At 41.6% G+C, this 26,286-nt stretch overlaps 1 protein-coding gene across 2 annotated transcripts; it reads left to right on the plus strand.

Moving 5' to 3' along the window:
* LOC308473514 (cytochrome P450 2K1-like) lies at positions 1–24,239 on the plus strand. 2 transcript variants are annotated; one of them, XM_080999203.1, is made up of 11 exons: positions 1–91; positions 269–484; positions 2,359–2,521; positions 2,989–3,138; positions 3,813–3,973; positions 5,702–5,875; positions 18,146–18,287; positions 19,032–19,216; positions 21,125–21,266; positions 22,427–23,110; positions 23,530–24,239. In XM_080999203.1, the coding sequence occupies exons 2-10, from the start codon at positions 302–304 to the stop codon at positions 22,612–22,614; spliced, it is 1,488 nt and encodes a 495-aa protein (XP_080855329.1). In that variant the 5' UTR covers positions 1–91; positions 269–301; the 3' UTR covers positions 22,615–23,110; positions 23,530–24,239. The 2 variants fall into 2 exon arrangements, with proteins under 2 accessions (XP_080855329.1, XP_080855328.1); XM_080999202.1 differs by lacking the exon at positions 1–91 and having other exon boundaries at positions 166–484.
* The last annotated feature ends 2,047 nt before the right edge of the window (positions 24,240–26,286 follow it).

Here is a 26,286-nt window from a genome sequence, read left to right on the forward strand (position 1 = left end):
GAAAACTGAACATTGGACTTCCCGAGAATTCAAAAGAGGTTGAACCGGCTGAACGATGTTTTCTTTTCCGGAAGAAAACACCCCTGCTCAAGTAAGTATAAAGGGAAAGCTAAATCATGAAGCTTAGATTGCAATAAAGTCGGGGGGGGGGGAGAGTGGAAGGCAATTCATTGAATGAAATGATTCACTAGAGACAGTTCCTAGTATTTGCTGCTCATTTCAGCCAGCGGACATTGTCCTTGATCAAACTATGTTGTGACTTTCACAGTAATCGCTTCAGAAATTTGCTCGCTGAAAAGAAATGGATTGGACTGAACAGATTCCAACATTGTTCCTGCTCATCCTTACAATTATATTCATTTGGAAATGGGGCAGTTTCTGGAATAGGAGCTCCAAAAATCTCCCACCAGGTCCTACACCTTTACCACTTGTTGGGAATCTCCATATGATGGATCTGAAGAGACCTTACAGAACAATGTTAAAGGTAACGTTTTCTGTTCTTTCTGCAGCAAGGCAAAGATTCTGTGGATCTTTTTAGGCCAGGTAGATGTCAGTGTTCCATCTCATATATGCAGATATGCAAAAATGATAAAACTATGTCAAGTATGGCTTATTCTTTTTTTTCTTCCTTTTTGTGTGTGACTGCTGCTATGGTTTAGGCTGATAGCTGATCTGTGCAGTGGAGGGACTGGGTGACTGGAGGAGGGGAATAGGAATGTCACAACCAGCCTGGGATATGGGTGACGCTGTGGTCTAAACCACAGAGCCTAGGGCTTGCTGATAGGAAGATCAGCAGTTCACATCCCTGCAACAGGGTGAGCTCCCGTTGCTCGGTCCCTGCTCCTGCCAACCTAGCAGTTCGAAAGCACATTAAAGTGCAAGTAGATAAATAGGTACTGTTCCGGCGGGAAGGTAAACGGCATTTCCATGTGCTGCTCTGGTTCGCCAGAAGCGGCTTAGTCATGCTGGCCATATGACCCGGAAAACTGTCTGCAGACAAACACCAGCTCCCTCGGCCTGAAAGCACGATGAGCACCGCAACCCCAGAGTCGTCCATAACTGGACTTAACAGTCAGGGATCCCTTTACCTTCACCTTAACCAGCCTTATCCGCAAAAATTAGCTGCAAAATTGTCGAACTTTTCAGTGTGAAGCCAGCACTTCTAAATACATCATTTTAGAATCCACTCAAGTTTTCACAATTATCTTACGTGAAACAAAACAAAGCAATTATATTGCTGAATGTGGGCTTTTAAGTGTGCCCATGTCTGAAATTATGTTCTTATTGAAAATGTTCATCTCTTCGCAACACCCACAGTTCCCAGGATTCTTTAGGCAGGTGTAAAAAAATTTATTAGATTAAATCTAGGTCTCCAGGGTAATTTTAGCTAAAGGCAATATTGGAAAGCACTGGCGTTCCTCGGGTGAAACTTAGGAGCCTAATTCTGAGCAGCCAGAACTGATAGCTCAGTTGATCAAGCAGGGGACTCTTAATCACAGGGTCGTGGGTTCGATCCCACGTTGGGCAGAAAGATTCTTACATTTCAGGGGGTTGGACTAGATGATTCTTGTGGTCCCTTCCAGTTCTACAATTCTATGATTCTAACTTTCAATTTGTTAAGGAAGGAAAATTCACATCAGTTTTCAACTTTATTTGCTCACAATTATCTCCAAATATGCCTGTTGTCTTTGTCCATGGAGTTTTCCTGGCAGGGATACTGGGGTGGCTTGCCGGTTCCTGCTCCAGGTGGATCACGTTTGGTCAAAACTCTCCACTATAACCTGTCCATCTTGGGTGGCCCTGCACGGTACAGCTCACAGTTATTCAAGCCCCTTTGCCACTGCAAGGCAGTGATCCATGAAGTTGAGGCTCCAACTTTGGCCACCTCATGAGAAGAGAAGACTCCCTGGAAAAGACCTTGATGTTGGGAAAGATGGAGGGCACAAGGAGAAAAGGACGGCAGAGGATGAGATGGTGGGACAGTGTTCTCGAAGCTACCAGCATGAGTTTGACCAAACTGCGGGAGGCAGTGGAAGACAGGAGTGCCTGGCGTGCTCTGGTCCATGGGGTCACGAAGAGTCGGACATGACTAATCGACTAAACAACAAAAACATCTCCAAATAAAATAGAAGAGCTGCAGAATTTGCTGTCTTACTGCACTTTCTTCTTAATAATTTGAAGTTACTCCTCTTGCTAAAGGCACCCATGTGATAGACAATGCTTAGACATTTTAAGTTGATGAATTATACCATGCAATCATGTAAATTAAATCAGTTTTTATTTCAGATCTGAGAGAGTATCTATGTATGTTTAGGGGGATTTATTTGATGTTTCTCTCTTTTGGTCATTGAACTCCAGTTGTCAAAAGAACATGGCCCCATCTTCCGCATCCAAATGGGATTCCAGAAAATGGTGGTGCTGACAGGGTATGAGACAGTCAAGGAGGCTCTGGTGAATCAGGCGGACGCATTTGCAGAGAGACCCACCATCCCAATGTTTGAGGAGTTTACAAGGGGCTTTGGTGAGGCCTTTCCTTCTGTATAATAGCTTGTGCTGTTTGTGAAATTTAGTTATCATAGCAATATAGAATCTGTGCCAAAAGGTTCATAGAACTGATTGTTAGTTTCAATTATAGCTTGGAGGACAGCCTGCCACTCGACCAGTGTAGCTGCAGCCATTGGATGGATAATGCCAAATGTCTTTGTCACTGCCAGCAAAAGAGTAGGGTTGAGGGAATAGGAGAATCTGGTCATAAAATAATGTACCGTTACAACTGAAGGGCCGTAAACTAGAGAACCCCCTGTGCAATTGTGTTTTGAGGGTACAACCCATAGGAATATTGCTGAAGTTCTGGAGAATGTGTGTCTTATCAGAGACCGGAAGAGGGACCAACTGAGAGGCATCCTCAGTTCCACAGAAGAAGGGTGAGATAAGCCAAAACATATTATTGTGGCCATGATAACTTGAAACTTGATCTCTGCTCTTCAGGTGTTCTTTTTTCACATGGTGAAAACTGGAAAGTGATGCGGCGGTTCTCACTAAGCACATTACGGGACTATGGCATGGGGAAAAGGTCCATAGAGGACAGAATTGTGGAAGAATGCAGTGTCCTGATTAAGACATTTGAATCTTACCAAGGTGGGTTAGTGTTTCCCTCTACTCCTCCAGGGCAAAACAACACTACATTAGATGCCCACAATATTGTGTTATATACATATTGCTAACTCTCAGAACTATAGTAACCAGGATTCCCTGTGAAGAAGTTACCAATCTGCAGTGTTCAGGTCAGTGTGAGGTAATGCTGGCCTCTGTCCCTCTTTCCTGTCCTCCCTCCTACGATCCCCTCTCGCATCTCTGCCTCCCAAAGGCTTGCACAGCTGTTTTTTGCAGCAGCCCTGGCTTCAAGCTCCCAAGGAGAGGGGAAAGGAGAGGTGGCTGAGGGAACACTTCATGAGGGAGGGTGTTTGAAAAAGGGTGAGAGGCTACTGGCTCTGCAGGCAAGGGGTGACATAGCGGTAACTGGCTCCTGAGGCTTGGAGTGCATTTGCCCCCCAGGAAAACCACAGAAAGAATGTAGCTGGTCAAGGGAGTCATGGACTCAAAAAGGATGAAGACCTCTGCTTAGGTATATACTGCCCATGACTCTTTTTAGCGTTTCTTAACTCAGATATCTTCAAGTACACCAGAACGTAGGATCAGTTTCTAAGATAAATGTGCTCTATATATCGGTAGGCTGACACTGGGAACCTAAGGCAGAGAAGAGCAATTCTACTTGGTATTTTATCTGAGCATTGCTTAATATTTATGTATAGGACAACCATTTGAAACCACCACAATTATGAATGCCGCTGTTGCCAATATCATAGTGTCCATCCTACTAAACAAGCGATTTGAATACGAAGACTCCACATTTAGAAAACTTCTGAAGTTGGTCAATGAAAATGTCCGGCTTTTTGGAAGCCCCTCTGTCATGGTAATCTAAGCTTTCTCAAATGGAAAAGAAATAGTTGGTTGTATTCACAGAATACTCAATGTGGGTGCAATTCCATATTGTTCGGGCTTCACTACAAAACACATCTTGAGAAATATGAGTTGCGTAAGATCCCAGGACAGCATTTCCTTCCAAAGGTCCTCACTCAGTTGTCTTTGTGCAGCTTTTAGGAGGGGAGAGGTATTGCATATTTGGAAGGAAAAGTATTAGTAGAAAGGAATTGCAATCTTCAGGTATTAAGGAAAGCAGAGAAATTAATACTCACCTTTCAAAGTAAAGGTATATTGGCCAAATAATACAAATAATTATTCGGTTTAGATCAATCATCCTTCAGTTTTGAGCAGAAGTGACAAAGAGACATTAATTCTCCAGTTACTAAAGATGAATGGAAGTGGTTATAATTTTCAAAGAGACAATTGTTGGAAATTCAAAAATATAGGAGCAGCTATTTTACACATATATTTTGGACTTGTTGTAAGATTAAAAGCTTTTGGTTCTATATTAAATTCTTGGTACCAATATGATTTTAATACCCAAATACATTTGATTTGGAAAGGCATAGCAAGCAAGGGAGATTTTGGACATTGCAACTGTTATAACCACTACAGCAAGACTAGTCAAAGCTAAATATATGTATAAATGTATATATGTATAAAACACATGGGATGCAGCATTGTTAACACAACTTAAAAGTTTTAAAAGAGATATTGAAAGAAGGACCCCAAATAAATTTATTTTTAAAAAGCAAATATAAAATTTAAGACAATATTCACACCAATTATTATTTTCATTCATATAATTGGATATTCTGCTTAAAATATAATAGTTAGATAACTCAAACATAACTGACGTTTTGTATATTGTATGCATGATCTTATGAAATTATATATAGTTGAAATATTTTATTTCTTTTGTAATTTCATCTTTTTTAAAAATAAAGGTGGTTTTTTTTTAATATACACGACCCCATATCTATCTTTTGGGGACTCCACTTCTACATCCTTCTATTGGGAGAATGCCTGTCTATTCCTATGCCCCACTTCCTGACCCACTAGAGGACCTCTCCTCCTTATTCCAACGCCTGCTTTTCTTAACCAGGAGTCTTTGTTGTGCAAGCTTTTTTGAAAGTCTAAGTCGGGTGTGGGGAACCTTTGACCCTGGCTAATGCACAGGGATAATACAAGCAACGTTGGGGTAGAGCTAAAAATGCCCCACCGCCAGCCCAAGACAGATGCTGACATGAGCCGAGGTGAAGCAATTTGCCTCAGGTGGCAGATCCAACAGCTTCCCTGTCCCTGCTGTTGCACCACTGCCAGCCATGTCTCAGTTTTGCCCATGCCACCATGGCTGCTGCCACAGTGCCCTGTTTTGTGGCAGCACTGTGGGTGACACCATGGGCCTGTGGGGGGACAGTGCCAGGGGGGAATTTTGCTGCCCCTGGCCACTTCTGGTTGACCTCTGTCTAGGGGCTTGTCCACATCTCAGCAAACTGCTAATACAGAAGTACAAGGGAGCTCCATAACTACAACAGCACGTAAGAAAATGGCCTCCAGCCTTGGCCTCTAAGGGATATTTATTCAACGTTGCTCCAACCCAAGTACATTTTTGTTCTGTGTCATTGTTTATTCCTCTGTGGAAGATGAGATATTTGGAGTATCACCTGAGAATTAAGCACTGGGCTTTACTCTTCGTTGTATTTTATCCTTACAGCTTTATAACGTATTTCCTGCTCTTGGTTCGCTTTTGGGAGCCCGTAAGACTATCCTTCAGAACAGAGATGAGATGCATGCCTTCATAAATGCCACCTTCATACAACACCTCAGAGATCTGGATAAAAATGACCAAAGGAGCTTGATTGATTCATTTCTTCTGAGACAGCAAGAGGTAATGGAGTCTTTTAAGCCCACCAATAATTTTTTTTATACTTTCAAATGTTGAAATTTTCACGTTTTAAAAATACATTTCCATGTGAGCTGGTGTCTAATATACAGTGGTACCTCAGGTTAAGTACTTAATTCGTTCCGGAGGTCCGTTCTTAACCTGAAACTGTTCTTAACCTAAAGCACCACTTTAGCTAATGGGGCCTCCTGCTGCTGCTGCTGCGCCGCCACTGCACGATTTCTGTTCTCATCCTGAAGCAAAGTTCTTAACCTGAAGCACTATTTCTGGGTTAGCGGAGTCTGTAACCTGAAGCATATGTAACCTGAAGTGTATGTAACCCGAGGTACCACTGTACTCTGCACATTTTATTTTATTTTTGCTCTATAAAGCTTTGGCTAATATCTGGAGTCTGTGACCTGATTGCTTGCAGGGCTGTTTTCCAGTGGGACTCCCACTCCTCTCAAGAGAAAAAGAAAAAAAACAACCTTTGAGATACGGTAGCTCAGTTGGTTGGAACACGTTGCTGCGTACGCCAAGGTTGCAGATTTGATCCCTGTAAGGGACAGCTGCAGTCCTACACTGCAGATGTTTGGAATAGATGATCCTCAGGTCCTTCCAACTCTATGATTCCATGATTCCATGACTAGTCCAACACGTCATGCTCCCCCCCCCCCCAGTATTTCTTTTGCACCATGCTCCTTTCTTCAGCCTGTGACATGCTTTCTTTCTTTCTTTTAAAATATTTTTATTAATTTTAATGTACAAAATTGTTTAAAGACATACCACACAAATTCTTACATACATATTCTTATTTGGACTTCCTTCAACACCTCCGTCCTAATCACTTCTCCTGCAATTCTTGACTTAATATTGCCTTTACCTTTCTTAACAAATCATCTCCCCCTTTCCATTTTTACAATATTTCTTAAATTACTCCTCACAGAACTTCTTGTAAACCTACAAACGTAATTTGATCATCACAAATATTTTTTCAAATACTCCATAAATTTAGTCCAGTCTTCGGTGAACCTCTGGCCCGCCGGTTTCAGATCCTTCCTGTTAGCTTGTCTAATTCTGTGTAGTCCATTAGTTTCATCCTCCATTCTTCTAACGTTGGTAGTTCTTCTTGTTTCCATTTTTGGGCCAGTAATATTCTTGCTGCTGTTACCGCATATAAAAAAAGCTTACAGTCTTTTCTATTTATATCATTTCCAACAATACCCAAAATAAATGCTTCTGGCTTCTTTATAAAAGTATATTTCATCATTTTTTCAACTCGTTATATATCATCTCCCAAAAGCATTTCACTTTTTTACATTCCCACCACATATGGTAAAATGATCCTTCTTTTTCTTTACATTTCCAACATTTATTACTCACTTTATACATTTTTGCTAACTTAACTGGTGTGATATACCATTTATACACCATCTTCATCATATTTTCTTTTAATGCATTACATGTGGTAAATCTCAAACCTTCTTTCCACAGTTTTATCCAATCACTTAACTGTATGTTATATCCAAAATCTTTTGCCCAATGAATCATAACTGATTTTACCTCCTCATCTTTCAAGTGCCATTCAAGCAGTAATTCATACATTTTAGACAAAATTTTAAAATCATTATTCAACATTTCTTGTTGAAACTTCGATTCTTTTCCAGAGAAACCTTTTTCTTTAACATCCTGTTTAAATATTTCATTCACCTGGTAATAATGTAACCAATCGTTAACATACTCTTTCACCTCCTCATATGGTTTCAATTTCCATTTCCCTCCTTCTCTAATTATTAGTTTCCCATATGTTATCCACTTCCCACTCATATTGACCTTTTTTACACACATCACTTCTAATGGAGACAACCAATGTGGTATTTTTGGTTCCAGAAGGCTTTTATACCTATCCCAAATTTCTATAAGAGATCTTCAAAATATGTGGTTTCCAAATCCTTTATGGACTTTTTTCTTATGTATGCCATCCAAATCTATTATCATAACCTTCTAAGTCCAGCAATTCTGTATTTTCCAATTTCATCCATTCCTTCAACCAACAGAGGCACAATGCTTCATAATATAATTTCAAGTCCGGCAGGGCAAAGCCTCCTCTTTCCTTAGCATCTGTTAGTAACTTAAATTGTATTCTCGGCTTTTTGCCCTGCCAGATATATCTTGAAATTATCTTCTGCCACTCTTTAAATATTGCTGCCCCTTTTATTATTGGAATTGTCTGAAACAAGAAAAACATCTTTGGTAGCACATTCATCTTTATCGCTGAAATCCTTCCCCAAAATGATAATTTCAACCTTCCCCATACCTCTAGAGCTCTTTTGACACTATTCCACATTGGTGTATAATTATTTTGATACAGATCAATATTTTTGGGAGTTAACCAAATTCCTAAATATTTAACTTTCTTTACCACTTCTATACCTATCTGTTGCTGCAACGTTTCAACCAATTCCTCTTCCATATTTTTAGCAATCATCTTAGTTTTCCTTTTGTTTAATTTAAAACCTGCCACTTGACCGAACTGTTCTATCTCCTCTATTACTTCCTTAATAGTTATTGATGGATTTTCAATTGTTAATACCAAGTCATCAGCAAAGGCTTTTACCTTATATTCATTTCGACCAACTGTAACACCCTTTATTAACTCATTTCTCCTTATAGATCTTAAAAGAACTTCCAGTACCAATATGAATAATAATGGTGAAAGAGGACACCCTTGTCTTGTACCTTTAGTAATTGCAATGTTTTCTGTTATTTTGCTCAGTATATATAGCTTTTAATCCATTTAGGAAGAATTGACCCATGTCCATAGATTCCAATTTTTTTAACATAAATTCCCAAGATATATTATCAAAGGCCTTTTCAGCATCCACAAAAATTAACATTGCTTGTTTTTCATTCCTGGCTGTCAGATATTCAGTTATATTGACTATATTTCTTATGTTATCTTTCATCTGTCTGCCAGGAAGAAAACCTGCCTGATCTTTAGGTATAATTTCTTTCAATATTTTTTTCATCCTGTTCGCTAATATACTTGCAAATAATTTATAATCTTTATTCAACAACGAAATTGGCCAATAATTCTTTACTTGCGTTAAATCTGAGTCCTGCTTCGGAATAAATGTAATGTATGCTTCTTTCCATGTTTCTGGTAATTCTCCCTTCTTTAATATATTATTCATAACTTCTTTCATTGGTACAAGTAGGGTATGTTTCATTTCTTTATAGTATCTTGCAGTAAATCCATCCGGTCCTGGTGTCTTCCCACTTTTCAATTCTTTTATAGCTTCTTTAATTTCCTCTACATCAATTGGGTTGTTCAGACTGTCTTTTTTATCAGTCAGGATTTTCTGCACCTCCTTTTTCCTCAGGAATTCTTCTATTTTTTTAATGTCACTTTTCTCAGTTCTTTTATATAAATGTCTGTAAAAGTCCACAAATCCTTTCCTAATTTCCTTCGGATTATCTATTTCTTTTCCATCTACAACAATTTTATTAATTGTATTCTGTTCCTTTCTTTTCTTAATTTGCCATGCCAGCCATTTTCAAGACTTATTTGCAAAAAATTTCTGTCTCATTCTTTTGATATTCCATTCTACTTCTTTATTTATTATCATTGCAAATTGAGTTTGTAATATTTTAATATTTTGCTTTATTTTCAAATCATTTGCTTTTTTAATTAAATTCTTCTCATTTTCCATTATTTGTTTTAAAATTTCTTTTCTCCCTTTTTCTCTAATTTTCTTTTTATCGTATTCTGCTGAATAAAAAAACCTTGCACCACAGCTTTGCTGGCATCCCATACTATACTAGTTTTCGTACCCTTATTACAGTTATTCACAAAGTAGTCTGTTAAGTTCTTACGTGCCTTTTCTATTATTTTCTGATCATCTAAAAGACTCTCATTTATTCTCCATCGAAAGGATTTTTCTTCTATTCCTTTAATAACACACTTTATTGCATTGTGATCCGAAAGTACCTTTGGTTGTATTTCAATTTTTAAAATTCATGGTGTTAATTCACTAGAAATCCAAACCTGATCGATTCTTGACATTGACTGATTTGCTTCTGAGTGGTAAGTAAATTGCTTTTCTAATGGGTGTCTTAATCTCCAAATATCTATCAAATTACAGTTCTCAATCATAGAAAAGAAAGTCTTGCGTAATTTCCCTTCCTTAACATTCCCACTTGCTCTTAATCTATCCATTTCCATTGACACCACTCCATTCATATCTTCCATTATTATGATTTTCTGATCCATAAATTCAAATAACTTTTCCTCCAAATCTTTGTAGAAATCGGTTTTATTTCCATTAGGTGCATAGACCCTGACTATCATAAATTTTTCGCCTTGCCATTTGACTTGAACTGCAATAACCCTACCTTCCTCATCTTTGAAAATCTGCTGAGCTTCTAATTTATTTTTTATATACAACACCACCCCTCTCTTCTTGCTTCTGTCTGATGAAATAAATTCATTTCCTAGTTTTTTATTAATTAATACTTTTTTTGTGTCTTCTCGCCACATGAGTCTCTTGCAAACAAATGATGTCCAAATTCTTCTTCTTCAAATAATATTCAATTTTATTGTGTTTTTTCTTATCGTTCATCCCATTAATATTCCAAGTCCATAATTTCAACGCCATCTTGTGTTCTTTTTATAAACCAAATAAATTAAAGTCTTAAGCCTGTTCTTCTTCTTCTTCTTCTTCTTCTTCTTCTTCTTCTTCTTCTTCTTCCTTTTCCTCTTCTTCTTCTTTTTCTTCTTCCTCTTCCTCTTCTTCTTCTTCCCTTTCTCCTTGTTCTTCTTTGTGGTCCTTCTCCCCTCTTTCCGGTCGCGCCGGGCCCCCTGCTCCCGCTCCAGCTTCGACTGCTTCCTCTCCCCTTCCCAGTTCCTTGTATCTTCTCAGAAACTTCTGTGTTTCATCTGGATTTGTGAGTTTAAATTTCTTCCCTTTGTGAAAAAAGGAAATCCCTTCTGGGAATTCCCATTTAAATTCAATTTGATTTCTCCTCAAGGTCTGTGTCGGTGGTTTGTAAGGGTCCCGTTTTTTCAATAATCGAAGTGGAATGTCCTTAAAGATGATTATAAAATTCCCATCAATACTCAATCTTTTTTCTCTATTTTTCTGTAATATCAAATTCTTCATTTCTCTGTCTTTAAAAATAATTAAACAGTCACCTGGAAACTTCTTTGCTTTACCAGATCTTGTCTTAATTCGAAATGCATTTTGAATGGTTTTCCTAACATCTTCTACTTCCATGCCTAACCACTGAGCAATTTCTGATGCCAGTTTCTCCCTTATATTCTCCCCTTGTACCTCAGGTACCAACCTCAATCTCAAATTCGCCTCTCTTTGCCTCAAGTCATTCATAGCAATTGCGTCCCATATTCCTTCTTGTGTTTTATTAATTTCTGAAACTTCAGCTCTCATCCTTTCCTCTTCCCTCTTTACCTCTCTCATCTCCAATTTTGTTCTTTTCATTCATTCCCTCCTCCAAACTTTGTGTTCTCTTTGTTACATCCCTCATTTGTCCTTTCAATTCATTAACTGTCAAATCAATTTTTTTATCCATCTGCTCCAACCTTGTCTCTAAGTTTTTCTCACTTTGTTTAATATCTCTCTTTTTTTTTTTTTAAATGATATTTATTAAGATTTTCAAAAATACAGAAAGTAAAGATTAAAGTACATTCAAAGCCTTATTTTCATACATCCACTTTCTGGGACTCCCCCCTTCCCCCACCCCTACCATATTCCCCTTTCATATTGTTGGCTCCACAAGCTCTCAGTTCTAATTAAAACTTAATTTGTTTAGACCGTTATTCGAATTTAAAATTTATACACTCCTCATCAATACCCTTAATAAAAGACAAAAGTTCTCTCCCCAGGGCCCACCCCATTTTCATTCCACAATTTCCCTTTTTTTAAAGATAAGGACACCCCACACAATAGAAATATAAGAAATAAGAAATAAAAAGTATAGTAGGTGAAAAAGAGCCAGTTCAGAAAAAAAAGTTGACAAGCCTTTGGATTTTAGTTCTCCCCCCCCTGTCCCCGGTTTAATTTCCCCCTGACCACCAAACCATGTTATCTGCCTGGAATTCTTAAAATCCATAAATCACCTATTTCCCCCAACTCCTTGCTGGCTTTTTCTTTTTATAGTTATTTTTTAAAACATTTAACTTCAAATCTTTAATAAAACTCCCCCCATTGTTCTTTCCAAGTTGTAGTCCAATTTCCTCTTGTTCCGCTGCTGAAACGTTCTAATTCAGAAGTTTAGTAACTCTGCAGGGATTATTGTTATTCAGGAACAAAAACTTGCGTTCAGTCCCTTCCTTTCTTCAATAGAAAATTCTATTGTCTCCTTTAGCTGAACACCCTGTAGACAAAATATTATTTCCGTTTTGCAGCTTTCCCAGAAGATAACCAGTCCTGTAAAATTCCAATGGTATTTTTCCACTTACGACCATCTTTGTAATGTCCCAAAACTCCTCTAGGGGGATTGTTGTAACTTTGTTTTCTCTAGTCCAAAAGTCCGATTGTTATCCATGTTTTCGCCATTTTGTATCCAAGTTTTAACGGGTTATAGCAAATTGTAACAAATTTAACCAGCAAAGTTCTCATAATAAAATCCTCTCTGCTTTCCGACTTTGACAGCTACTTTGACAGCTGTCAAACTCTCCGACTCTTTTCACCAGGCTCTCTCTTCAATCACCCCGGTTCCCAGGGGGGGGGGTCACGTTTCCCTTCTCCCTCAATTCTTCCTCCAGCACAGTTCTTGTAGTTCCCCATCGTGGAATTCTTAGTTTTTATCAGCAATACAAATCTTTTTGGACCTTGGTTTCCCCGTCCTTGTTTTGGAAGGTTTACAGTAGGGAGGGGGACTGACTTCCTTTTTGGATCCCCCCCCCGCTCGTGTCCAATCCGAAAAAAAAAAATTTTTTTTCTCCTTTTGAACCCGGTTTCCAAATTACTCACGGGTTGTTGTTAAGAAGTCCGAATTTTCAATAGAAGAAGTCAGCGCTCTCCGCCGGATGGCATGTGGCTGCGCTCGGCAGGGATAGCAGAGGACTCAAAGCACCACGCTTCTCCCCGGCACCCGATCCGTAGCCTTTAAAAAGGCTCCTTCATGAGTCGGGAGGGCGCTAGCGGTGCCAGCCGAGTCTCCATGTCCACGGCCTCCGTGGCCGTGGTTTTTAAGGGTCCCCGCATCGCTGGTGCGGTAGGACCCAGCCCCTGCCGAGCAGGCTCCCTCCGGAGCTCGGAGGGAGTCCGCCATTTGGCGATGGCGCCAACCCGGAAGTCTGTTTAATATCTCTCTTTATCTCTGCGAACATCTTTAATATGTCTCCTTTCAGTTCCATCTCCTGTTTGGATCCCCTTCTTTGACCCAGGTGTCGCACTTTCACTCCCTTTTTTCTGCGTGTGGGACATTCTCTTGTCTTAGTAATTTCCAATTAAAATTATAACATCCAAAGTTTTTAAAAAAAAATTCTTCTTGGACTTCCGGGTTGGCGCCATCGCCGAATGGCGAACTCCCTCCGAGCTCCGGAGGGAGTCGGCTCGGCAGGGGCTGGGTCCTACCGCGCCGGCGACGCGGGGACCCTTAAAAACCACGGGCACGGGGCCCGTGGACATGGGGACTCGGCTGGTACCGTCAGCGCCCTCCCGACTCGTGAAGGAGCCTTTTTAAAGGCTACGGATCGGGTGCCTGGGAGTGGCGTGGTACTTTGAGTCTATCGCTTCCCCTGCCGAGTGCAGCCGCATGCCATTCGTCGGAGAGCGCTGGCTTCTTCCATTTGAAATTCGGACATTTAACAAAAACCCGTGAGTAATTGGGTAACCGGGTACAAAAGGAGGAAAAAAAAAAGGAATTTTTTTTTTTCGGATTCGGCACGAGCGGGGGGGATCTAAAAAGGAAGTCAGTCCCCTCCCTGATTGTAAACATGCTAAAACAAGGACTGAGAAACCAAGATCAATTCAGAAGTTTATTGCTGACTAAAAATACCAAATTCCACGATGGAATTACTACAAGAATTGTGCTGGAGGAGAGTTGAGGGTGAGAGGGAAAAGGCAACCCCCCCCCCCGGGAACCGGGGCGATTCAGAGAACCTGGCGGAGAGAGATGGAGAGTTTGACAGCTGTCAAAGTAGCTGTCAAATCTTGAGAATATAAAGAGGACTTTGCTACAAGTATTTTGCTGGTTAATTTTGATACAATTGGATATAAATATGGATATAAAATGTCGGGTGGAAAAAGAAACAACAATTTGACTTTTGGATGAGAGGACACAAAGTTATTGCAATCCCTCTAGAGGGGCTTTGGGACATTACAAGCGGCGTATATGGAAAACTACTCTGGGATGTGTACTACTGGTCTTAGCTCCTGGGAAAGTAGCAAAACTGAAATATTTGTTTTGTCTACAGAGGTGACAACACAATAGAATCTTTCTATTTAAGTAAGCTCCTGAATAACAAACCTCTGTAGAGATACTAGATTTCAGAATAAGAATGGTTTTGCAGCTGAACAAGACAGAAACCTGAGAAAGTAAGAAACAAAAGAGTAAAGGACCAACTACGCCACGGCAAGAACAATGGGAGGAGTAACAATGATCAAGGGAAATTAAAGGCCTCGATTAGACTGGACTTTTGAAATTAAACATTATCAAAACAAGTAAATTTAAAGAAAACCGGCAAGATGAATTGAGAAAGTTTGGCTGTGGACTTGAGACCTCCAGGCCGACAACATACAGACTGATGGACATAGGGAATCTAAACCGGGGAAGGGAGGGGGAATTCTAGAATCCAAAGGCTATGTAATCAACTTCTGGAACCTTCTTCTATTTTCTATCTTTTAAATTTTTTTTTTATATATAACTTTGGTATTTTGATTTAACAAGTTTTGGGGAAAAAAAAGAAAAGGGGGAATTCGTGGAAGGAAACGGGGTAGATTTTGGGGAAAAAAATCTTTGTTCTATTTTGTTAAAGGTGAGGAGTGATGTTAAGATTGTAATTTAAATTGGCTATCAGGCATAACATATTAGGTTAAATTGGGAATGAGAACTTGTGGAACCAACGTAGGGAAAGGGGAATACAGTCGGGAGGGGAAGGAGGGAGTCCCAGAAAGAAGGTTATGAAAATAAGGGTTTAAAATTGGTCTCTTTTCTTTCTTTTTTTTCTTTATCTTTTCTATCTTCTTTATTCTGTTATTATTGGAAATTTTAATAAATATGATTAAAAAAAATAAATAAAAAAAAATTCCACTTGCTTGGCTAATCCCCGATCAAGTTTTATAACATTCAAAAATTGGGAGATTAAATTTTCTTGCCACTTGATTGGCTAATCCAATCAAATTAGTTATGATCCATCATACTGGAGAAGGGGGTGAAGCAGAACAATAGATAATAACATATTAAGAAGGAAGTAAAATAAGCAATAGAAAAGAAAAGTTGAATTATAAAACCGATTCAGAATACAAAGAAGGAAACAGAAAAACAAATTAAAAATTAAAATGTAAGATATCTGAGAAGAAATATTCTAATATTCTAATAAAAAATAAAAATAAAGAAAAAGAGAGGAAAAGGAAAACTAAAAGAGGCAAATCTAGGTATAAAAATCCAAAAGGGGAGATTAAAAGGAGAAACCAAACAAAAAATCATACACCAAACCAACTCAAAGAATGATAAGGAAGGGCAAGACAAAAATTATAACACAGATAGTAGAGAAGAGACAGAACAAAAAAAAAGAAATAAAAAATAAAGGGGGGGAGAAGTCCCAGTCAATTTTCTTCACCAAAGCAGCTAAGCCCACATCAAAACAAAAACAAAAATAAGAGTGGAGGTCCAACAGAAATCGTCAGAGAGGGGAAGGAACGAAAAAAAGCTATTTTTATAGATGCAATCTAACGTCTCAAGAAGTATTTGGTGTCTCAAAAAAGAATTTGAGACACCAAATACTTCTTGAGACGTTAGATTCAGTGGCGTAGCGTGGGGGGTGCCAGGGGTGCCGGCCGCACCGGGCGCAACTTCTGGGGGGGGCGCGAGTCCAGAGGGAAGGGGAACGCCCCTCGCTCAGCCTGCGCATCCCTCGCCCGCCGGCAGCTTCTCCTCCTCGCCTCGCTCAGCGCCGCCGCCGCGGATGCCGCCCAGACCCCCCAGCGCCCAGGGCCATTTCCCGGGGAGCCTCCTCTGGCACATGCCCCGCGCAGGAGGAGGAGGGGGAGGCGGCTCCGGGATGCTCCCTCCCGCCCCGGGAGGCAGAACGCAACGCACAACACACACACACCCTGTCGCCCCCGCGGCAGAGCAAGGCAGCCAGACGCGGAGCAGGGAGAAAGGCTCGGGCTCACCTTGGGGCAGCCTCCGGAGAAGCGAGTCCCGAGGAGGAGGAGGAGGAGGAGGAGGAGGAGGAGGAGAAGCCGCCGCTGCCGCTGCCGCCGCCGCCGTGCGCCCCCAGCACCGGGAGAGAGGCCGCTGGCCGCCCGGCGGGCCGTGGTTCCTTCCTCCGTCGGGCGCCCAAGGGGAGGGGGCTTTGGCTGCCTCGGCCCGCGGGGGCTCCACAAATAATAAATTTAATAAATTCCTTTTTTAAAAATAAGATATTTATTAAAGTTTTCAATTTTATACAAAGAGAAAAATGCAAAAAATAGAAAAAATATATATTAAAAACACATAAAATTCACAACTTATTTTTCAATAACATATTTCCCTGACCTCCTCATACCTCCCCTTCTTGTTTTCTAGTTCAAATTATTTGTTCAGCAAATCCTTATCTCATAGCATTACCGCTAAATAACACCTTATTTTCTATCCAAGTTCTTGAAACTTAAACTTTTACTTTAAAAAACCATTTTTTCATAACCTTTTATACCATTACAGCTAGAAACCGCTTAACGTAATTTCAATCCAACATCATTCAACATTCCTTAATATTGCAGTATTTCTGTAAATAGTCCTTAAATTTCTTCCAATCTTCTTCTGCCGACTCTTCTCCCTGGTTGCGGATTCTGCCAGTCATTTCTGCCAATCCCATGCAGTCAATCAACTTCATCTGCCATTCTTCCAGAGTGGGTAAATCTTGCGTCTTCCAATACTTTGCAATGAGTATTCTTGCTGCTGTTGTAGCATACATAAAAAAAGTTCTATCTTTTTTAACACCAACTGGCCAACCCAGTGGCGTAGCATGGGGGGTGCAGGGGGGGCCGGCCACACCGGGCGCAACATCTGGGGTTAGGGCAAATCCATGGGTTAGGGGGCGCAAATCCACAGGTTAGGGGGCGCAAATCCATGGGTTAGGGGGCGCAAATTACTTGCCTTGCCCCGGGTGCTGACAACCCACGCTACGCCACTGGTTAGATTGCATCTATAAAAATGCTCACTATCCTTCCCACGTCCTCAAAGAAACAGAAGGGACGGGTGGTTGAATAACTTCTTCTCCCCACTCCTTGTTTCCACATAAAAATTAACCAAACTTAATAAAAAAAACAGCTCAGTCTAGTTTGGCTTCTCACTTCCACATAAGGCTGCTTTGGCACAAAGAGAAATTTTAAAAAGAATCAATAATAACTAGAGAAGGCTTCCAAACAACTGACAACGCAGTTCATTAAAATCGAAAGTAAAAAAAAAAATTCTTAGAAGTTTCCTTTACCTGCAGTCCCAGAGGTCCACCAAAAAGGCAAATAAAAAGTTCTTGTTCAGGGTTTTATCCCTTCCCCGCTTAAATCCACCTTCTTAAATTAAATAAATGTCTCTTTTAAGTTAAAAAATTCCGTTTGAGGTAACTCACTGTTTCATCCGCTCTGTGGGTAATCTTTGCATATAAATAAGATTCCAGACGAGGCTGACCTCCTTCTTAGCACCCCGCTGCTTCCAAATCGTTCCAAATTAACATATCCTGATAGATATTGCCAATTAAATTCGGGTTTCTTACTGTTTGAGAATCAATCGCTGCAACGTGCAAGCCTGGGGCTGCGCTTTCGGAGGGTAGAAAATGGTGTCCCGTAGTGCCAGCGTCTCAATCTCGCCGTTCTCTTCACCTCTAAACAGAGGCTACCTGACGGCCGAGGGACCCTGTGACATGCTTTCATGGATAAAAGAGATTTGAGTGTGCTTGCGGTGTATGAATATTCTACTTTCCTAGACCGCTTCTCTGCTCTTTCCGTTCCAGTGAGTGCCCTCCCAACCCTTGGCTAGCTACTTTGATATCTGCAAATGGAATTTCCTCATTCACCTTGTTATTGCCAGTTCTTTCTTTTTACACCACAGGAGAAGGACAAGCCAAATGGATATTTCCACAATGAAAACCTAAAAGCCGTTGTGGGTAACTTATTTGCTGCTGGCATGGAGACCACTTCTACAACACTGCGCTGGGGACTGTTACTAATGATGAAATATCCTGAAATTCAGAGTGAGTGCTTTTCATTGGGTTGGCTCCCATTACTCTAGCTAGCATATCTTGATTCTAGTTATACATAACTACAGTGGTACCTCTGCTTACGTACTTAATTCGTTCCGGAGGTCCGTTCTTAACCTGAAACTGCTCTTAACCTGAAGCACCACTTTAGCTAATGGGGCCTCCTGCTGCCACCACGCCGCCGGAGCACGATTTCTGTTCTCATCCTGAAGCAAAGTTCTTAACCTGAGGTACTATTTCTGGGCTAGCGGAGTCTGTAACCTGAAGCGTCTGTAACCCGAGGTACCACTGTATCTGGGGGCCTGGGAAGCTGGGGGGCTGAGCCCCACAATATTCAATGAGGGGGGTGGCCCTCCTCAATATTCCACAACCGGGTGGGCCTTGTTGGGCCTAGTTTCACTGTGTGACATCACACATGTCAGCCCCCCCCCAATGTTGGGTGTAGTCAAGCATGCATGTTCCTGACTTTCGCTTCCTACATAACTATAAGCAAATTGTGTATTTTCACTAAAATTCTCAGGTGAATAGCATCTTCCACAACTTTGCATTATGTTGTTAGATTGTGCTCATAGATCAGCCAGTCCCATTGAATAATTAGCTGTCAGTTACACCAGGAAATCTGAAGATATGAGTTGATGGCAAACATATGCTTTTGAGTTTGGCATTTGGGGGGTGGGGACAAAAAAAAACACCAATGAGTTTATTTTAACAACAAAAATCGCACTCCACTGCCCCCAGATAAGGTCCAAGAAGAAATTACGAAGGTTGTTGGATCTTCTCAACCAAGGATTGAGCACCGAACGAAAATGCCATATGTAGATGCAGTGATCCATGAGCTCCAGAGATTTTCTGACATTGTCCCCACAAATCTGCCACATGCAACCACTGTGGATGTTACCCTCAAAGGCTACTTCATTCCAAAGGTAATCACTTTGATTAAACTGCATTCTTTGCTCAGCTGACTGCAATCATTTCTTCTTTAATTAGGACATTACACTTTAGGCTATGAAGAATAGTTTGGCTTTTGATAAACTGCATTCTTTGCTCAGCTGACTGCGATCAATTTCTCCATTAATTAGGACATTACACTTTAGGCTAACCCTAGGAGCAGGCCCCACTGACCTTCTTGTAAAGTAGGGGGCCATTGCCCCCCTTGGGGCCCCTGTTGGAGCCCCAGTTCCCTAGTCTGGGCATACTTGCTTCTGCCTTCTTTGCTGCACACAGGTCTTTATTGAGTCATCCCAGAAACGTTGGGCAAGGGGCTCAGTCCACCATTCTCTCAGCCCAATGATGACAGTTTAAGGAGCTAATGGTATATTTGGAAAACTCAGCAGTGGCCAGAGGATTGGAGAAGATCAATCTACATCCCAATCACAAAGAAGGGCAGTGCCAAAGAATGCTCCAACTACCGCACAATTGCACTCATTTCAAACGCTAGCAAGGTTATGCTTGAAATTCTACAAGGCAGGCTTAAGCAGTATGTGGACCGAGAACTCCCAGAACTGCAAGCTGGATTTCGAAGGGGCAGAGGAACCAGAGACCAAATTGCAAACATGCGTTGGATTATGGAGAAAGCTAGAGAGTTCCAGAAAGACATCTACTTCTGCTTCATTGACTATGCAAAAGCCTTTGACTGTGTTGACCACAGCAAACTATGGCAAGTTCTTAAAGAAATGGGAGTGCCTGATCACCTCATCTGTCTCCTGAGAAATCTCTATGTGGGACAAGAAGCTACAGTTAGAACTGGATATGGAACAACTGATTGGTTCAAAATTGGGAAAGGAGTACGGCAAGGCTGTATATTGTCCCCCTGCTTATTTAACTTATATGCAGAATTCATCATGCGAAAGGCTGGGCTGGATGAATCCCAAGCCGGAATTAAGATTGCCGGAAGAAATATCAACAACCTCAGATATGCAGATGACACAACCTTGATGGCAGAAAGTGAGGAGGAATTAAAGAACCTTTTAATGAGGGTGAAAGAAGAGAGCGCAAAATATGGTCTGAAGCTCAACATCAAAAAAACGAAGATCATGGCCACTGGTCCCAACACCTCCTGGCAAATAGAAGGGGAAGAAATGGAGGCAGTGAAAGATTTTTCTTTCTTGGGCTCCATGATCACTGCAGATGGTGACAGCAGCCGTGAAATTAAAAGACACCTGCTCCTTGGGAGAAAGGCGATGGCAAACCTAGACAGCATCTTAAAAAGCAGAGACATCATCCTGCCAACAAAGGTCCGTAAAGTTAAAGCCATGGTTTTCCCAGTAGTGATGTATGGAAGTGAGAGCTGGACCATAAAGAAGGCTCATCGCCGAAGAATTGATGCTTTTGAATTATGGTGCTGGAGGAGACTCTTGAGAGTCCCATGGACTGCAAGAAGATCAAATGCATCCATTCTTAAGGAAATTAGCCCTGAGTGCTCACAGGAATGACAGATCGTGAAGCTGAGGCTCCAGTACTTTGGCCACCTCATGAGAAGAGAAGACTCCCTGGAAAAGACCCTGATGTTGGGAAAGATTGAGGGCACAAGGAGAAGGGGACGACAGAGGACGAGATGGTTGAACAGTGTTCTCGAAGCTACAAACATGAGTCTGACCAAACTGCGGGAGGCAGTGGAAGACAGGAGTGCCTGGCGTACTCTGGTCCATGGGGTCACGAAGAGTCGGACACGACTAAACGACTAAACAACAACAACAATGGTATATAATCTCTGGATTATATTACGGATCATTTCTTGCTTAAAAAAAAAAAAGACACTGAGGACTATACCATAATGATTTGCTTGACGGGCCATATGCATTTTTTAAATAACTCTTGCTTTTCCTTCGCAGGGGACTCACATCATGCCACTACTGACCTCCGTGCTGCATGATGAATCTCAGTGGGAAAAACCATACCAATTTTATCCAGAGCACTTTCTTGACTCTGAAGGAAAGTTCATAAAGAGAGATGCATTCATGCCTTTCTCTGCAGGTAACTCAATTTCTGTCTATTTATACATATCCAATGTGAGCTTAATGAACAGGCCATCCTAAGTATATTAACATAAAATAAAACTTGGATGGAGGACCCAGTGACAAACTTTGGAGTACTTATATCTGTCATTTAGAACTGCAATAAGATACGCAACATCATTCATTTTCAGTAGGGCAACTTCTGGGCCAGTGGCCAAATGGGACTCTTCAAGGCTCTCTAACCACCCTCAGAACTTCCCCCAGGCCTTGGCTTTCAGTGGACCTGCTCTGTGTTCCCCTTGTGGGCTTTTGCCTGGCTGCACTGTGCCATTGATCTATGATAATGCCAGCTGCTTGCTGTGGTGGAGAATGGATACAGGCTGTTTGGAGGATTAGGGTACAAGAAACTCTCAGACCGTGGGCTGAAAAACATCCGCTCCCCTTGGTTTTCAGCCCTGTAGAATGCTTCTTGCTGGGAGTTCATCTTTTGCATACTTGCCAACATTCCGCAGATGAAAATCAGGACATTTTTCATACTCATCCAACTCACCCTCCTCGAAAGACCATTTGTGGTCCCCTGTCCCCCGTCAGAAAAAGTCGAGTGCTGCCATTTCTAAACCAACAGGACTCACGACTTGCACCCTCCACTGTTCTGAGAAAACCTCTTAGCCCCAATCTGATTTTATTCTTTGGGTAGATTTACAAAAGGAAAAACACACACCGATAAACACATTTTAGAAAGAGGCAAGATTAGACGTGGCTGCCCCAAGCATTTTTTTATAAATCCAGACTCCTTGTGCTCCGTTCTGCTCCCCCTTCCTCCCACCCAGGACTGCTCTGCCCTCTGCCTCCCCCTCAGAGCCACTGCATCATCATGCTAGTTCTCGACAGCCACATCCTCTCCTCCAGCAGCCACTATGGAGGGGCAAGTGCTGACTCATACTTTTCCCCAAGCTCAGCAGCAGAGCATGCATTGTGGGACTGGCACTGGAGAATTGGGACACTTGGAGAACATGCATTTCTTCAAGATTAGTGTTCATTCTTGTTGCATTTTAGAATGGTATCATTATGAAATTTCAAACAGTAAGCAGTTTGATGCATTCCATTATAAATAAACCAAGAAAATGTTGTTAAGTAAGCAAGGAACCCAGTTTCAATCCTGCTTGCGCTTCCTTACAGGTCGGAGAGCATGTTTAGGTGAGAATCTTGCCAAAATGGAGCTCTTCCTCTTCTTTACAAGCCTCCTGCAAAGATTCACATTCCAGCTACCTCCTGGAACATCTGAAGATGACCTGGATTTGACCCCTGCTGTTGGGTTCACAACACCTCCCATGCCCCACCAACTCTGTGCTCTGCCACGTTCATAAGACGCAAAGTTCATGGGTTGCTTATCCTCCCTGTGTGTGCAACGCAAACCGCTTTTTAAACACCCTTATTAACCATGGACATTTTGGTTCAGTAGACTTCCAGTAGGATTGGCCTATGCTGTGTCACAAAACTTAAGTGTTGCACACTTATGTTCTGCTTAATGTTTGTAGTAAATATGATTTTGTGTTAATTGTAGTGCTTTAGTTCAGCCTAGGAATTAAACTTTGAAATTTACTTGATTCTGTTCAGAAAAAAAATTACCTACTAACATTGAAATCTATATATTTTGTGTCAAGCCACTTCATTCCTTGTGTATTTTATTGTGTCATCATGTGGTTCTAAGTGAAGGGCACTTTTAAAAACAAAGATTTAAGTGATGGATGGTCAAAAGGGAGTAGTCAAATGCAGGTGCTTCTCCTCACTCTGATGAAGAGGCTCAGATTTTAACTGAGGGCCGCAGAAATAGCAAGTCTACAGGTAAAAAAATAGATTACCGTATTTTGCGCTCCATAGGACGCTCCGGCCCATAGGACGCACCTAGTTTTTTGGGGGGGAAATAAAGGGAAAAAAATTTATTTCCCCCCCAGGTGCGGGGCTGGAAGAACTAGGTCGGGGAACAGCGGGAAGGTGCGCTCTGCCTCCCCGCTGTCCCCCAAGCTTGTGGGGCTGGCGATGGGGAGAAGTGCGCTGATCCCGGGACTGCAGGCAGCTCTGCGCAACCCTCGGAGCCGGTCTCCCGAGGGTTGTGCAGAGCTTCCTGAAGCCTGGAGAGTGAGAGGGGTCAGTGGGCACCGACCCCTCTCGCTCTCCAGGCTTCAGCGAAAGCCTGCATTCGCCCCATAGGACGCACACACATTTCCCCTTCATTTTTGGAGGGGAAAAAGTGCGTCCTATAGGGCGAAAAATACGGTAAGTCTTTCCATGTGAAAAGGTAAAGGGACCCCTGACAGTTAAGTCCAATGATAAATTCCACTGGTTTTTTAAAATTTGCATCAGGAATCTGATTAAGAACATTGTCCCCAGATTTATCTATATTATATATCCTATATTCTATATTCTATGCATCTATATCCAGATCATATTTCCAAAAGAGAAACTCCCTGTTTAGGAAATGTCTTTGGGTCTTGGGATGATTTTACATAAATACAAAGCACCTTTGGGAGGTTGGGCAGCATTAGGATCAAGATATTTGAAAGTTCAAACAACTCTTGAAACAGTTAAGTCTGTTAGAAAGATATGGAATATATTAGCCAATAAAAATAAATTTCATTCACTTTCAGATGCAAAACTTACTCTGTGGAGAAATTCTATTTTAAAAATTGGGGGCGGGGGGTATTATGGGAAAACTGAATGGGAGAAATCACTGTTTTAACTGAGGGCCGCAGAAATAGCAAGTCTACAGGTAAAAAATAGATTAAGTCTTTCCATGTGAAAAGAGCAATGATAAATTCCACTGGTTTTTAAAATTTACATCAGGAATTTGATTAAAAACATTAAAAACTTTCTGTGTAGAAATCCTGTTTTCAAAATTTGGGTGGGTATGGAAAAACTGGGTGGGAGATGCTGTGATCACTAGGCCTGCCCTATTTTGCTTTCTTTGAATAAAGAGTTAACTTCCCCGGCACTGGTGGTGTTTTTATTGCTGACCTACTCCTGCCTCCAGCTCCTGCCAGCTTATGAGGACTGAAGGTCTCCACCTTCCCACTGCCCTCTAAGGCTCCTCCCCCAGCAGCCTACAGCTCCATCACCTTGCATCTCATGACTTTGCCGTCTTCATTTCTCTCCGTGTTCTGGCTGACCAGGGTGAAGGGAGCTGGTCGCAGCAGGAGGGGGAGACTCCCCGGATGAGGCAGGCCTCATCATCTCTGTCTCCTGGCCCCCTTCCTCTCCTGTCTGAACTGCTCTCTGCTCCAGCTTCTTCCCACTCACGAAACCCTGTTACCTCTTCAGCTTCCAACACCTCCTCCTCCCAGTCAGCTCCCTGTTCTCCCACTGACCACTCATCCCACCACCAGTGCCCTGGCTCTGAACCTTCTCCCTCTGGGGGTTTCCCAGCTGCTGCCTCCCATCTCAGCCAGTCCATGATACCTACCCACTTTGAACTTTTTATTTATTTACAGCCAAGTGATGTGTAAATGTTATGAAATAAATAAATAGGGCTCGGGTCCATCTAGCAGTCTCTTGTCATATCTCTCCTGACACTGCGATGTTGTGCGCTCATGATGTCACATCTTGGGCGCAAGTTGGTGCCTCTGCTTCGGGCATAGAGATCAACCGACAAAACTGGTTTCTTGTATTCACATGTTAACAAATGCCTTCAAATTGTCGCGAATTCTTCACGGTGCTTTAGCAGAATGCTCAGAGTCCCAGGTTCTTCAATGCAGTATTATTTATTGTGAGCTAAATATATACTAATATCTACAGAAGCAGTGCATACAGTCAGACAGAGTACCTGGCTGCACCTTAAAGCAAATATGAAGACTCTTTCTCTCTGACTACACTCCTCTACACCACCACCATGACCTCTGGACATGTTTTCCTTTTAAACCGATGACAGCACATTACTGCTTAGTCATTCTGACCCAGTAACTCTATAGAAAGTATTGCATCAGCCTGTTGCATCAACTAGCAAACTCAAGCCTGCAGACTTCCTTTCACAGCATTCTGTGAATCCCGACAAAATATCTTGAAGCACCATATTCCCAGTTAAATGCCCAAATATGAGCTAGTGATAATGGTTTCACTTGGGAAATACAACAACTGTACAAGCTGCAGAGACCTAAAAATAGTTTTTTATACAAGCAAATTATCTGTGAAGCCCCCTCATGCGGAGAGAGTTGCCTCTTCAAATCTAGGGTTTGCACTCCCCTACCAATTTCTGTCAGTGAGGAATCCAGGTCTGCCCACATCTGAAACAGTGGCCTCAAGTGTAGCATGTTGTTCTTCACCTTAAAGGGCAGATACAAACATTTACTCTAATTTGAGAATGTAGCAATCTTCACATATTACATTCAACAAATGTTCAATCTGCGTACACAAGTAGCTAAGTTGTACACTCATACAATTATTCACAGTTATTCACTTTAAGAAGGCTGATTTCAAAAAGCTGAAGGAACTACTGGGTGAGATCCTATGGTCAGAAACACTCAATAAGATGGCCCAAATGCTGAAATTTCTACTGAAGTATTGCTCACTGGACTCTTAACATATATATTCCTCCCTGGGCCCACTAGAATTTCAGTGGTACCTCGGGCTACGAATGCTTCGAGTTACGTTTTGTCGGGTCACAAATAATTTTAACCCAGACGTGAGTTTTCTGAGCTCTCGGAGGCCTCGCCGCTGCCGAGTCCCAACATCCGTGGGGCCTACGGATGCTCCACGAGGCATCCGCGAATGCTGGGAGCCAAGCCAATTGTGATTGTGGAAGAGGACCCTGAGCCCCCATCCAAACAAGGACTATCATCAGCGCAGGTAAGGAAAAAATCACATTTTCATTTTGTACTGTTTTATTGATTTCATTTGATGGATCAATGGCTTCGTTAGATAGTAAAGTTTATGCAAAATTGCTGTTTTGGGGGTCGCTTTTCATCGTCTGGTTCCTGTTGAGTGTGTTTCGTTTGAGTCCCTCGCTGCTAATCAGAGGCTTCCTGTTGAGTCTGCCAGCTGTTGAG

This window comes from Podarcis pityusensis, assembly GCF_964106645.2.
Source record: "Podarcis pityusensis genome assembly, chromosome: 3".
Lineage (NCBI taxonomy): Eukaryota > Metazoa > Chordata > Lepidosauria > Squamata > Lacertidae > Podarcis > Podarcis pityusensis.

Coding starts and splice junctions, on each gene's coding strand:
- LOC308473514 (XM_080999203.1), top strand. CDS start 302: ATGGATTGGACTGAACAGATTCCAACATTGTTCCTGCTCATCCTTACA. Junction 19,217..21,124: donor AAGGCTACTTCATTCCAAAG/GTAATCACTTTG, acceptor TTTCCTTCGCAG/GGGACTCACATCATGCCACT. Junction 21,267..22,426: donor ATTCATGCCTTTCTCTGCAG/GTAACTCAATTT, acceptor GCTTCCTTACAG/GTCGGAGAGCATGTTTAGGT.